Here is a 15,692-nt window from a genome sequence, read left to right as displayed (position 1 = left end):
AAAACAGATCTAAACAAATCAAAACAGAACAAGACACTTCTAAGCTAAGACACAAAACATAAAAGCGAAAATGAAAGCAGATCTAAAACATCATGCATAAAATAGAACACAAAGCTAGAAAACGAAAACATAACTTCATATTTAACTAAAACAGAACATCAGAATGTCGATTACATCAAAAGGAAACTAGAAATAAACAAGGAAAACAGGAAATTATTTCATCACCCCTTCTCGAGGTGGAATGCAGAACAAGAACTTAAATTGTGTTGGAAACTAACACCGAAACCAACTACCAGCTAACTAAGAACATGACCAAGCGTGTGTGTGCGAGAATTCAAGAACAAGGAAGGAAAATGAGCTCCGATTTCATCCCTAGAAGAGAGTTGAGACCCTAAACTACTCTAAGAAAGCTAGAAAACCCCCCTAAACTACTGAGCGAAAACTAAAAATGGGGGAACTCCATTTTCTTTGTGTGTTGGACTTCCTTATATAGGGAGGCGTAGGGTTCTAATCCCTAGGGCATCACCTCTCCGAAATGTCAATGCTGCCCTTCACACTTGTAGGTGGGGTCTCTGGCTTTCTCTCTCAATGCAGAACTCTAGCTGGCTCCGTTAGAATATTGACTTGATCAACACAATGCCACAACTTTCTCCTTCTTTTCTTGATTCTTGGTTTCGCCCACCTGATTTGTGCGATCTCCTGACTTTGGCGTATTTCACATACACATGGCTAAAAAATGGTTGTTAGTTTATGGATTTGCAGTTTTACTATGGAACACATGCATGGAACGAGCCTCATAAAATATGATAGGAGTAATTTTGAGATATATGTTTAGATTCAAAATGATCAAATATTAATTTATGATTTGAATAAATAAAATAAAATATTGAGAAATTTTAATGCATGTTATAGAAGCTAACGTATTGAGTATCACATAGTGAATTGCAATTTCTGAATTTATTTATCTGTTACTGCCTCGGTTTTAAAAGTATGAACTAATTCTTTATAAATTAGTTTGTCACTGTAAAGTATGAATTTTCTAATTTTGGAATAGTTAAACAACACATGCCCCCTACACATCAATTTATTTACAACTTATATCATTGCACTACACTACTAATTATGTTGGGCTCACTCTCAACTAACATTGTTTACACTACCATTCATCTCTCTTTCTCTCTTATTTTACGAATTATACATTAAAATCTGTGCAGAACCAAATACTTATATTTTCCAGGTGCGGTTAAGTATTATATTAATAAAATTTAAAATATATAAAAATTATAAATTTTTTTATAGTTATTTATATTATAAATTATCAATGAAATAATAAATTAGGTCTCAAACAAATAAAATAATAAACAATAGTTACACCTAGATTCAATCCAACTAGCTATATATTTCCAGCCTGCCATACTCAAGTTACAAGCTAGTCGGATTATATTTTATTGAATTTTAATTTTCAACCCTACTCCTTTAAAATTTGTGAGCTATTTGAATCCGCTCGCATGTTGCGTCTTCATTGACATCTCTAGTCATATGCACTTGAATTCTCATGTTTATTGCATTTCTTTTGTCATATGCACTAGAATTCTCATGTTTATTGTATTTTTATATCTAATATAGTCTGTTATTACTTCTATTGAGCGCAAACTAATCATGGATTTAATATTTTAAAATTATGAGGACTACTATACCTTTACTTTTTAAATTAAAAAATATCAATTATAATAAACACATATGATATTGTACACATGGGGACAAAAGTTATATGTACTGTTTACAAAATACTACTCTTTCCGTCCCACAAAAGATGTCACACTTTCCTATTTAATTTGTCTCATAAAAGATGTTACATTTCCAATTTTTGAAAAAGTTCTCTCTCACGTTAATATAAAAATTATATTTTCTCTCTCCATCTAACACACAAAACAAAACCTCTTAAAATCCCGTGCCGTCTCACAAGTGTGACATCTTTTGTGGGACGGAGGGAGTACTTCAAATTTGTTTTTCAAATTTGTTTTTCAGAATGTAGACGAAGGTTGTCATAACTTTCAGGGAATATTAATTCTCATTATATTTTTACTTCTTATTTTTGGTTTGTTGTCATATTTTGCTAGAAGTTAGAAATTATTTCTTAAAATATAATATTATGTACTATTCCATAATATTTTTTGTTGTATAGTACAAATTATTCACATAAAAATTAGTTGGAAAAAATGACTAAGTGTTAGAGTTGTGTATATTGTAAAATATTTTGGAGTGGTTTTATTTTGTTAAAATCTTTCGTTTATTTTCTAAAGAATAAAACATATTATTTTTTTGTTACAATTGGTTATGTTTTTATATATTTAAATGTATAAGAAACATACCAAGTCTAAATATTTTGTTTAAGTAGACTTATTGTGGACGACGTTCACTTTAATACAACACAGTAAGTAATTAATAAAAAAAGCAATTTTCACAACCAAGATAGGTCTTGACTACCTATCGTAAAGGTTGAAGTGTCAGTCCGCATATTTTTCCAAGCCTTAAGATGACACTAGTTTGATATATATAACACTGAACAGATCTAGCAGAGAGACATGTCTTTATTGCTATCTACTAAAAGACGAAGGTCTTGATTATCAACATTTCTTAATCAATATATTTGATCTATCAAAAGGTGAGATTTTTTTCGTAATCCAAATATCCTGATATTTGGAGTAATGTTGATTAGTATCTAAGGTGTTAGGATAACTATCCTATGAGTCTGGTTTGATAATATCCTCAAGAGGATCTTGAAATAAAGTTTTATTATTTAGAACCTAGCTAGTTGGAATTTATTCCACGAATAATAAAGAAGAATTTCTAGCCAAGTCCAGTCTTGGAGTATATAATTAGTACTATAATTAAGTCAATAGCAAACTTCAATTAATTATATCTTAAATGCAGGAAATAATTAAATAAAAGAGGAAACTCAGATTACTTACGATTTTGGATTTGGATTGACAGTTGAAAGTCTTTTTTAACTAAGTACTCAAGTTCGCATGCAGATTGAATAAGGTACATAGAGTTCACGCACTTGATCAAGCTAAACAGTCAATGGGTCAAGCAGGCTACTATCTGGTCGTTGGTTATGCAAACGGAGAGACTCAGGGCTTTCAAGACCTTAACCCACAATACTATAGACTAGTAAAGGGAAGTAAGGGTCGAATCCCTCAGGGACAAAGGCAGGTTGAGTTGAGTTATGTTTGAGACATTGGGAGATTTTTGGCTGCAACCACGCTTTCCAGTGGGTTAAGTTTGGGACTAAACAACTAAACTAATCAACTTACTAAGCTAAATGGATCAACTAACCTATACAAACTCAAAACTAAGGAACATGCTGGATTGATCAACTAAACTAAGAATGGAAGGGTGTTTCTATAAAAGTAACTCGGGACCACTGACACAAATGCACACACTACAAGAAGATATAAACAACGAAAAAGTGACAAGAACTGCTGCTCTAACAAACTGTGACCTTCTTCTTCGCTAAGCAACTAAATAAAAACACCTACAACAGATCTAAACAGAGCAACTAACATAAAAACGAGAATCAAACAAATTAAAACACAAATCTATGTAAATCAGATGGAAGGAAAGCAAATCTATAATATCTATTCTAATCTCATGCAAGTTGATGAACTAAATCCAAACCAACATGCATTGCAAACTCCATCTAGACTCAGATCTAAACTTAAACAAATAAATTATGCATATCTAACTTCGAATCATAATAGAACTAAAACTAAACGAAAACAATTAAATCAGAGAACATCATATCCAAAACAATTTTCATTAAAAACTTCATTTCTTAAACAATCTTCAATAACAATTCCCAACTCAAAATTAAAGATCGATCAACAAGCGGAAAGTAACTAGAGTAGCAACTAAAAGAAAAACATTAAAAAACAACTAATTTTCGGAAAAGATGAACTAAAAACAGAGTAACAATTGTTTTGACCCCTCGGGGTTTAAGAAAAACATAGACGGTGAAGACTTCTTGCAGATCTAGGTCCCTCCTTCCTTGATGAGGAAGAAGAGAGGAAAGTAGAGGTAGAACGACGACTCCGGCGGCTGCTAACTTCCTTGCTCCATGCTACGAATAAAAGTGTGAAGTGTGGAATGTGAGGTGACTGAAGATGATGATGCCGAACTCATTTATGTTTGCACTCTCTTTACTATTTGTAGGATGGCAATAGGCCCAAATCCCTAGGGTAAGATCATCATGTCTTGGCATTAATGCCCTTGAGATGACATCTTCTTTTCTCTCTCCTATGACTCATCATCTCATGTGGTGAATTCCACTTGATCAACTTGCTGGCTATGCAGGCTCCATTGCTTGTCCTCAACTAATCAACTTGTCTTTGGTTCTGCCATTTTTCGCTTCTTTTCCGAGTTGATCAAGTTGTTCCTGTGCTCTGCCGCTTGACGCTTTTTAGCTCCTGCACACTCAAATTCACCACTTTTTCGCACATTATCAACCATGTTAGTGTAATAAACCCCTATAAAACCATGCTTATAACAAGCCCTATCAACAATCAATATTATTGTACTATAGTGGAGGGGAATAATACACTATTTGGCCTAGATTAAATTGGGGTTCAATCTAACTATTTAAAGTCAAATAGGTGTGGCCCAAATTCAAACCCGCATCGATCTCTGACTGCCCCAATACATAACTCTATAAATAGGAGAATAGATGAGAGACCGAGTAATGACTCAACCTCAAAATTTTCATCTGCCACACCTTATGGAATTGTGTCTTCTCTATCCAAGTTATATATATATATATATATATTTTTTGATAAGCATAGTCCACTCTAAGATCGAGATATAAGTTTGGGATACAGTTAGAAGATTTGTTGTATAGTAATGAAGATCTTCACGTGCAGAAGGAGCAAGTCATCTTCAATTTATTGGAGAATCGTTAAGGTATACAATTCTCTCCATAGTATGCATGCTTAGGGTTTCAATAATTTGGTCTTCAATTCATTGCGCGAAAAGATTTGACCTAAATAATTTGCTAAATAGATTTAAACGTTAATTTATTTGGTTTTCTGTTGGAAACTCCAATAATAAGTCTAGGCTTGCACGTTGTGGGAGGTATAAGAGCATCCGCAATGGTCGGCTAGCGACCGGCTAGCCGATTCGTCGCGCTAGCCGATCGGCTAGCCGAACCATTGCAATCGGCCAGCGCGAAATCGGCGAGCGCATCGGCGTGGGCTGGCCGATCGCTCGTCGCTAGCCGATCCGCTGGCCGATCGGCTAGCCGCCATTGCAGAGGCCCGATCGGCCAGCGCCGATTTTCGTTTTCTTTTTTTTTTTTTTTTTAAATCATATATAAACGCGATTTTCGTTTCATTTTCATTTGCACCACTTGTTTTAACGAGTTTTCTCTCTCTCTAACTTTCTGTTCAAGAGCATCATCGAGTGATGGATCACAACAACGAGTCCAGTCCGGCGACGAGCGGCTCTCAGACTCCCACAGTACCCGTGGGATCTGGATGGGGGCAGATGGGCCCGGGATTTAACATCCCTTGGAATCAGATGATGGGGATGATGGCTGGTGCGCCGGGGGGGGGGGGGCGATGGGGGGAACCAGAGGGGTATGCCGGGGGGTATGCCGTGGGGGATGCCGGGCGGCGGGCAGGGGAGCGGCGGGCAGTCAGCGCCCGGGTGGGGGGGTATGCCCCAGATGCAGCAGCAGATGATGTTGCAGCAGATGATGGGGATGATGTGGCAGGGGGGGATGCCGGGGGGGATGCTGCACGGCATGTATCCCGGGATGCCGGGGGGGGGGGTGCAGGGGTCACCGGGAGGGGACGCGGTATATCGGCTCTCGCTTGATTTTTTGACGGCTTCGTCTCACACGTCGACCCCGGTGGAGACGCAGTTCTCTGGCGATGACCTTCTGTCATTGCATGATATGGGGATCGATCTCGGGGACGATGATACTCCCGTTCGAGCGACGCCGGCCGCGCCGAGGAAGAAGACGAGGGGGAAGGGGAAGGGCAAGGCGGTCGGCGAGTCATCGCAGCCCACTGCCACCGGCCAGAGGAAGTGGACGGAGGATGAGTACGCCGCGGTGGCCAAGGGGTGGTTGGAGGTGTGCGACGATCCACTGGTTGCGAACAACCAGCGGGTCGTCAACATGTGGGCGAAGATCAGTGCTGCCTATAAGAGGCACTGCCCGCACGGGAAGGACTTCAGCAACGAGGAGGTCCGGAGGTGGGAACGCACCAAGGCCGCAGTGGGCCGTTTTGCGAATTTGTACGCCAACGCCCTCCGTCAGCTCAAAAGTGGGCAGACTGAGAACGACGCCCGGAGGATAGCCGCGAGTCAATTCCCCTTGGAGGGGAAGTATAAGGAGTTCACCTTCTGGGAGTGCTTCTTGTTGCTGAAGGACTCGGAGAAGTTCCGGGCGGGGTGCGACGCTGGGTGGCCGAAGAAGCAGCGACTTAACTATAGCGGCGACTACAGCGGCAGCAGCGGCGGATCCCACGACCTCCCCCCGAATGCTGAGGAGTTTCCATCCCCTCCTTCATTTACTGGTCGCCCCCGCCCGGTTGGACAGAAGCGGGCGCAGCGGGCTGCGAGGGGCGGATCCCCCCTATCGCCCCGCGAGGTCCAGTCCTCCGCCCTCCCAGCCGCCCCACTCGCGTACACTCTCCATTCGCGTAACCAAACGCGGGCTCAGATGTTACAGGTCTTCCGAGAGTGGAAGAACGCCACTGACCCCACGGAGAAGAGGATTCTTTTCGAGATGCTCGAGAGCATGCGTGCTGATTTAGAGATCGCGACGAGGAGGCTGGGGGGTTCCGACGTGGGCTCAGATACCACGGGTGGCGGCAGCGGCGGCGGCGACGGCCACGAGGAGGGCGACGGCGACGGCGATGAGGAGTAGAGAGTGGCGGGGCTCGGGTGTTGAAGCCCTTTTTTTTTAAAAAAAAATCATGTACTTTTTTTTTTAAATCTTTGTACTTTTTTTTAATGGAATGGATTATTTTTCCCGTATATGTGTCGTAAATTTAATTCCGTATATCGCAATTTTAATTCCGTAAATGTAGTATATTTTGAATTGTTTTTATTGCGGCTGGCCTATGGCTGGCCTAAATCTGACGTGGCAGAGGAGAGAATGGCTGGCCTATGGCTGGCCTATTAACCATTGCGGATGCTCTAATGATTCTCATCGTCACTCTCTGCTTTGATATGAAATTTATGGATTTAAACATATATAGTGGATGACTTCTCTTTTCTCCAAGGAATTAAGAAAACAACTTTTCGTCAAGAAATTATTCAATCCGTTCGCGATTTAAAGTTCCATTTTGCTATTGTAGGATGTTCGTGATTTAAAGTCCCATTTGCATTTTACCATTTTTGGTAGGTTGACCCATTATTTAACTAACTCATTACACTCCTATTCTATTACCACGTAAAGTCCTATTTACTCCTTTTATTGACATTTTTACTAAAGTATCTTGGTATGATTATAATTTAATCTTAAATACAAATGAATATATCAAACATAGAGTTTAAATATATTTGTTTTATTTGTATGATGTACCAAATACTCATTCATATTTGTTTATTCACACAAAACTAAATAACTTATCTTATTTATTAACTATTCCCTATGTTCACCAATAGTTACCTCATTAAAACTGGACACGTGTTTTAAGAAATTTATAATAGAAAAATTAGCAAGAGATTGGTCCTACTTTTGAGTGAGATAAAGTTAGTAGAATGTGAGCTCATTATATTACCAAAAACAGTATTCCCTCCAAGTTGCTTTAATCATTTTTTTTTCGCACTCGTTTTGAGAGTAATAAATAGTTAAAATGGGAAGAGAGTAAAAGTAAGAGAGTGTAATGTAGAAAAGAGTCTTCTCATTCGTATTCTATCTCTTACTTTACTCTCTCTTCAGTTTAACTATTTATTACACCCCCGTCCCTTAAAAATAGTCACATTTTACATTTTGAGATGTCCTTTAAAAATAGACCAATTCTATTTAAGAAAACTTTTTTCTCTCTAATAAGGTGAGTTTCATTCTCCACTAATAATATTCTAGTCACTTTTTCTTTTCATCTTCTCTATTTTTAGAGACGGAGGGAGTATTTTTTTTTCAAAACTGAGATAGAAAAGAAGTGACTCAAATAATGTGGAACAGAGGAAGGAGTAAAAATGTAAATGAGGCGTTAATCGATGAACGGAAAAAAATGACATAACAGAATAATTATTGATAGACAGAAGGAGTTTATCGATAAACAGACAAAAATAATAAAATGGAATAATTATTGATGGATAGAAGCAGTAACATGTTAAAATCCTAACTCAACTCTCAAACGGTGTCTAAGAACTTAAAATGGCAGATAAAACTATCAATCTCTTCTCTTCAAGCATTCTCATATCAATTTAAAAAATGAAAGACATACTTTGACTGCATAAATTTCCAAAATGTGGTCCCTTGGATGTAGGGTGCTTAGTTGGTGGAATCATGACTTTGTAATTAAAATAACATAAGGTACGAACACATTAATAAAACCTACATAGTGGAGTATAATTTTTGTTTGTGTTCATTATGCAAACTCTTCATGTCGTATATTTTACACAATCATAATTTATCGTAGTGCTAAGAATATTAAAATCCCCACCTTAATCTCAAACTCTATTTAACCACAAACTTAGCTAATCAAATAACACACATTACTACCCCACTCCAAAATGAACACCTTCTCAATTCTCCTTGCTCTCTCCATCACCATCCTCCTACATTTAGCGCAATGTCACATCATTGATGAGCGCACCGACATCGATCTGGTCGAGCTCGGGCTCGACCAGACTGCTCAGAAGCAGAAGCTAAGTCGCTTCCGCGTCTATTGGCATGACATCCCAACCAGTAACCCCCCTTCATCGATACCCATCGTGAAGCCCGTTACTAAAACGGGGTTCGGGCAAATCAACATGATCGACAACCCGCTAACCCTAGGGCCCGAACTGAGCTCGAAGGCAGTGGGAAAAGCCCAAGGGTTCTACGGGATGGCTTCACAAGAGGAGGTCGGGCTTTTGATGGCTATGAACTTCTTCTTCACAACCGGGAAGTATAATGGAAGTTCAATAACTATTTTGGGAAGGAATGTTGTGTTTGATCGCGTGAGAGAAATGCCTGTCAGTGGCGGCTCCGGGCTTTTTCGTTGGGCCCGTGGCTATGTGCAGGCCCGAACCCATGTTTTTGACCTCAAGAGTGGGGCTGCCACGGTTGAGTACACTATTTATGTGATGCATTATTGATTAATGTAGTTTAAGTAAATTTATTTTACGTAGTAGGGTGGGTGGTGTGTTATGATTAAATTATGTGGAATTTGAAATGTTTAGTATCTTGAGAATTTGTTTGTTTATTGTTGTTAGGTGTTATATATATGGCTGTTGGGTAAATGCATAATGGGATATTTTGGCCCGTTTTGCTCTAAATGGGAGTTTATTGGAATTTTCTCATTTCTAAGTGCTATAACAATTTTAGTTGATTGATCCTTTTCTACAATAAATTTTCTCAGCATCAATAGAAAATTATTTGTGATTTACTTTTACTATCCCTAACTATTTAATTTAAAATATAAAATTGAAGATAAGGGAAAATAAGGAATTTAGTAATATTTTCATTATGGAATCTTTAAATAAGACAGTACACCCTCAGTCCCAAGGAAGATAACCCCGTTCTTGGGTGGCACAAGATTTTACATAGTTTTATTTTGTGTGTTAAGTGAAGGAATAAAGTAGAGATAATGTGTTTCGAATTTTAGTAATGGATTATCTTAGTTGGGTCAAACAAAAAAGAAAAATGAGTCATCTTCAATGAAATAGAGAGAGTGCAATCTATTTGTGGATAAAACTCGTTTTGTATATTTCAAGCATATTTGAGTGCTTGTATATTAAAAACTCTTTGTCTATTTTTCAATAAAATAGAACGGAATATTTTGCACAATGCGTCCGGTTTGCACATTTATAATACGTTTTGCAACATTTGAATGAGCAAGAAACAAACAAGTCGGTGTCTTTTGCTTATGTAGACTATTTGTGATTGTCGTTCACAGTAAGGTAACACAATCAGTTCTTTGCAAAAGAGAAATAGAATTTCACAATCCATATAGGCATGGATTACATAATTTATGAAAAGTTGCAATGTCAGTCTGCATATTTCCTTGCCTTAAAAAAATAAATGGCACTGTTGTGGTATAACATTGAACGGATCTAACAATGAGACAAGTTTTTATTGTTATTTAATGAAAAACTAGGTCTTGATGATTATTAGTTTATTTCTTAATCAATATATTTAACTTTGAACATAAGATATTGATTATGCACTACATTGATTTGTTAAAATGTGTGAATTTTTTTAATCCAATAATCATGATATCTTGGTAGTGGTGATCAGTGTCTAATGGTGCTAGGATAGTTATTATATTTAATCGCACCATAGGCGAGTCTGGCTTGGTAATATCCTCATGATGTCTTTGGAATTAAATTTTATTATTCAGAAAATGAACAATTTTAATTTATTTCATGAATAATAAATGAAATTTGAACTAGACCACTTTTGGAAATAGATGTTAATTAATCAAGTAACTAGCAAACTTAATTTAACTAATGGACATTTATAGTTAAGCGTGGAAAATAATCGAATTAAATATGAAGCTCAGAATACTCATAATATCAGATTTGGATGGACAATCAATACTAATATTATTTTGTTGTAGTGCCATGATAATGATATTAAGGTTGGCTTGAATAAAATTGGGGCACAATTTAATTATTAAAAGCTAAATAGGTGTGGTCAGGATACAAACATTCACAGATCTGACCCAATATAACTTTCTTTATAAATAGATGAGTAGATGAGAGACGGAAACATAAGTCTACTTCACACCAAATTTTTTCCCCCCTTCTTCTGGTGTGGATTAAGAATTTCACTCCTATTTAAAATAGGAATCTCTAGTTGATTCTGAAGACCATCAGTGTATCGATTTCTCTCCCTAAAATTCGTTTTAATTAGTAAATATTGGATGGGCTAGCCCAATCCAATTCTTCCATGGATCCCTAACCTAGTCCAAAGAATGCTTTATAAATAGTGATGAAAAGACATGCTTCAATTTTGTGCCCTAGCCTCCTCTTTATCTCTTGAAATCGGCGCTCGGCGTCCCCTAAGTGTAAAAGGAAGAATTTTTTCTAGCTCTACTGTTACAGATCTAGATCTAATTGTTCATGTTCTTCATGACACAATTATTTAGGCTCCTTGTCTTCATACCTTCTTCTAGATCTATCAAGGTTATCTAAGATTCGCTCACGCGAACGGATAATCACGAGTAGGGATGTGGGCCAACCCGTTCGGTTTGTCGGGCCATTCGGGTTATAATTTTTCCTGGTTATAAAAGTTTAACCCTAACCCTTTGGGTTTCGGCTTACCCATTGGGTTATTCGTGTCAATGCGTATTTTTAATTTTTTATTTAATATTTTTTGAAAAAATAACGTATTTTTAATTTTCTTTAATTATATACATATTTTTAATTAGTAATGCAGCAATGAAATGCTCCCTCCGTCCCAAGATATTAGACTCACTTCTTTTGGGTACAGGAATTTAGGAGGTGTTATTTAGTGATGTAAGTGGAGTTGGTAGTAAAGTAAATTTTTACCATAAATAGAAATGGGACAAATATGTTGGGACACCCAAAGTGGTATACGAGTCTAATATCTTAGAACGAAGGGAGTACATATTTTTAATTTTCTTTAATATTTTTGAAAAAAGATTAAGTTTTTCAAATTAAAATTACTTATTCATTACATATATACGTAATTATTATAAAATATCTATCAATAGTATGTTTATCTTTATGTGTTTAAAACATAAATCAACACTTTTGTTTCAAAATTCAAACATAAATTAATTCTTAGAAAACTGAATAAAATTTTCATGAGAGGTGGAGCGTAGATGTAACAAAAATATTGACTTGATGAAGAGTGAATTATCAAGATGCTAGCTAATTGGAGTAACTCTAAAGTTTTCTTGAATTATGATTGGTTAAATTTAATCTATTCCAGCTATAAATAAGTCAAATACTAATTTATCTTTGATTTAAGAATCATCAAAGTACGCATAATTCAATGACGAAGCGGTGCCATAACACTTTGTACTATTATATTGGAAATATACTAAAAAAAGGTTTTATATACAAGTATTTATGAATCCATGAACCACATAATGATTTTTTTTGTGATCTTATATAGTCGGTTGATGTATTTAGATTTTGCATAGTATTAGAGAGTTGTCTTGGATGATTTTGATTATATTTCTACATTTTGGTACGTTTACATGTTTTTTGAAAATTGATAGAAAATGGATTAGAAAAATGCCCACAAAATATGTGGATCTGCAGCAGCCTTGTTCGAGTCAATGTTTCTCGCGATTCTGATGTTCAATAAGCCCCTAATGCATATCATTCTCTTCATTTTCAAAAGAGCTTCGCATGAGTATCTTGCATGCCTCAATCCGAGCTTTGTAGAGAAAGTTATGCCCGTTACAAAGACTGCGCGCTGTCCAGAAGCCTTCAACCCGACGGGCTAACCCGTAACCCGACCGAGTCAGCCCGCCTAACCCGACAACCCGAACGGGTCAGCCCGAATGGCCCGATTTTAAGTTTGGGTTGCGAAATTGCAACCATAACCCTGTATTTTTATCAGGTTATTCGGGTCGGCCCGCGGGTTCCGGGTTACATTGACATCCCTAATGACGAGCATGGGTAGGTTAGAAGATTTGTGGTCGAGACAAGATCCTCTACGTGGAGAAGGTGTTAGCCACGTCGATCCTTTGAAGGATCAAAAGGTAACAATCAAATCTACATCAAATGAGCATGTTTTATGTGTTTTTTATGTGTTTAACATAGATCTATGTTTATTGCAAATTGAATTTAATCACATAATCACCTAAATAGATTTGTAAGGGTCCATTTGTTTCCGCGCTTTTTCGCTGCGCTAGCCCCAACATGGATCATCTGATAAGTCTGAGATGAAATGAATGACACTACAAACGATTGTGAAAATTCGTTTGAAAAGGTAGAAGTCTCAATGAATTGAAAATTCAAGTGATATAAAACTCGTTATGATATTAATCTTCAGAAATATATTTTTGTAGTCCAACAATGAGGCATTTATATAGAAGAAAAAAACCCTAAACATACGAAAACACAAAACTTAAACGAAATAGTAAACTAGCTAGAAAAGACACAAACTAAAATGAAACTCTAATTGATAATTAAAAGGAAAGAATATCAAAGACAATTAATATTAGTCAATAGCTTTTCATCTAATTAACCAGAAAAACAAACACATACTAAAATAATTTAAGAACTTTTAAAAAATCTAATTTTATTAAATAAAAAAAGTCAAAATTAATTATTTTCAACCATGTATTTATCACAAACCCGGCCCTTACAAGCAACAACAGATGTAATACAGTACAGAATAAATAAATAAATAATTGAAAATGAATACTATTTGAATTTTGATAGTGCCATAATGGGTTGCTTGTGAAACATTTTTAGTGTGGAGCCTTTTCAGTCTAATATGATGCATGCCATACATATGACGACTCATTTCGAATGAATCAACTAAAAGAACCAATGATAAGAAAATTAGTAAACACAAATGATATTTTACGCATGGGGACAAAAGATCTATATGTACTCCTTACAAAATATTTTTCATTCAGTGTGTAGATGAAGATTGCTCTTACTTTTCGGGAATATTATTTCTCATTATGTTTTTATACTTTATCATTTATGGTCATATTTTTGCTAGAGAAATACTCCCTTCGGCTCTGCTCCATATTAATAAAAGCATTAAATTTTTAGCACTTGTTTTAAAAAAATAATATTCTCCATGTTCATAAAAATATATGCAATTTTTATGATCTGTCTCATAAAAATATGGGATGTTCTATATATAAATAGTTGTCTCAGCTCATTACCAATATACATCAATTTATTTACCACTTATACTAATATAACCTACCATTACACCTCATTAAACACCAACAATAATATAGGTCTCATTATCCACTAAATTATTTTAATTACTCTTCTCATCATCTCTTTTACTTTACTAATTGCTCATTAATTCTCGTGTCATTTGAATTGCCTACATTTTTATAGGACGGAGAGAGTAATAAATAATTAAACTGGAGAAAAAAATAAATTAAGAGAGAATAATGTACAGAAGTAACTTCTCTGTATTATTTTTATTCTTACTTTACTCTTTCTCCATTTTAACTATATATATATATTTTTTTAAAATAAGTGCACTAAAATGAAACGCGTATCTTAAGAGACTATAATAACTTTGAAATTATTTTATAAAAATGTACTACACCATAACATTTTTTGTTGTATAGTATACATATTATTCACATAAGAATTAGCTTTAAAGAAAAGATAAGTCTAGGCTTAGCACGTTGTGGGAGGTGGTAGTAGATTTCTCATGATGTAATCATCACTCTCTGTTTTGAATTTTAATATAGAACTTAAGAATTTGAACATGTTTAGTGGGTTACTCCAAATTTGCCAAAAAAAAAAAATGACGGTGCCTTCCATTTCTCCAAGAAATTAAGAAAAAACAACCATGACAATTGACAAAGTGAATTCCCATTTTCTCTATGAAATTAAAACAAAACTTGACAAGAATTTTGATTTGATATACTCCATATAGTATTAGGGTGGTGGACTGGTGGTAGTATATAGTGGTCCACCTAAGAATAACACATCACCTTCCTCAACTTAATTTTTATTGTTTTTGCAAATTAATTATTTTAGCAACATTCTATGAAACGAGATCTAAAATATTAATTATAAATACTCCCAGTATATAAAATATTCATATTTTTATATTATGGTTTGTCTACAAAAATTAATCACTATCTCCTTTTGTAAGTTCTTTTAATAAGGTGAGTTTCATTTTTCACCTTTCGCGGTCGCTCTCATTGAATCAATCTGAATATGAACTACGATTCAGATCAAGTCTAACCGATATTGGATTTCCTTTTTGTGCCATACGTAGTTAGACTTTCCTTTTTCCCCTTTTTTTCTTTTTGGTCCAATATTTGTGCTCGAAGTTCTTCATTTCTGTGTATCTAATCTCCTCTGCGCTTATAATTGAACCTACCCACAAAATAAAAAAGCAAAAAGAAAGAAGAGAAATTTTGCCATGTTTCCCAAGAGAGGCCGCGCGCCTTGTCTCAAGCCGGCAGTCTTCGACATCGAATCTACTGTTTTATAACGGGCTTCCTTGTTTCTTGGGCTATGCTCATTTCGTCTACACTCCGACCTTGAAAAACTAAAAAATGAAATAATAATATTTCAACTATTTTTTTTTCTATCTCTCTCTTACTTTATTAATTTGCATTAAAACTCACATCGTTCACCATTAAAACTATTTTTGGCGAACGAAATGCAGTACTAAAAATTTTGCAAGGCAAATAAGAGTATCAATCTATTTTTTCTAGCATTCCCATATCAACTTCATAAATCAAAGACAGAGAAAGAGAGAGAAAGAGAAAGACTTTGAATACATAAATTTCCAAAATGTGGTCCCTTCGGTGTAGGGTGATTAGTGGGTGGAATCA

At 35.9% G+C, this 15,692-nt stretch overlaps 1 protein-coding gene across 1 annotated transcript; it reads left to right on the top strand.

Moving 5' to 3' along the window:
* Nucleotides 1-8,719: 8,719 nt before the first annotated feature.
* LOC125201941 (dirigent protein 22-like) lies at nt 8,720-9,519 on the top strand. Its single transcript, XM_048100240.2, has one exon. The coding sequence runs from the start codon at nt 8,749-8,751 to the stop codon at nt 9,313-9,315; it is 567 nt and encodes a 188-aa protein (XP_047956197.1). The 5' UTR covers nt 8,720-8,748; the 3' UTR covers nt 9,316-9,519.
* The last annotated feature ends 6,173 nt before the right edge of the window (nt 9,520-15,692 follow it).

This window comes from Salvia hispanica, chromosome 2 (genome assembly GCF_029641045.1).
Source record: "Salvia hispanica isolate PSC_SH4W2 chromosome 2, Shi_PSC_v1, whole genome shotgun sequence".
Lineage (NCBI taxonomy): Eukaryota > Viridiplantae > Streptophyta > Magnoliopsida > Lamiales > Lamiaceae > Salvia > Salvia hispanica.
Note: the sequence above shows the minus strand (reverse complement) of the source record. Positions and strands in the feature narration are given on the sequence as shown.

Excerpts from the sequence above, each read along its gene's own strand:
- LOC125201941 (XM_048100240.2), top strand. The coding sequence starts at position 8,749 with ATGAACACCTTCTCAATTCTCCTTGCTCTCTCCATCACCATCCTCCTA.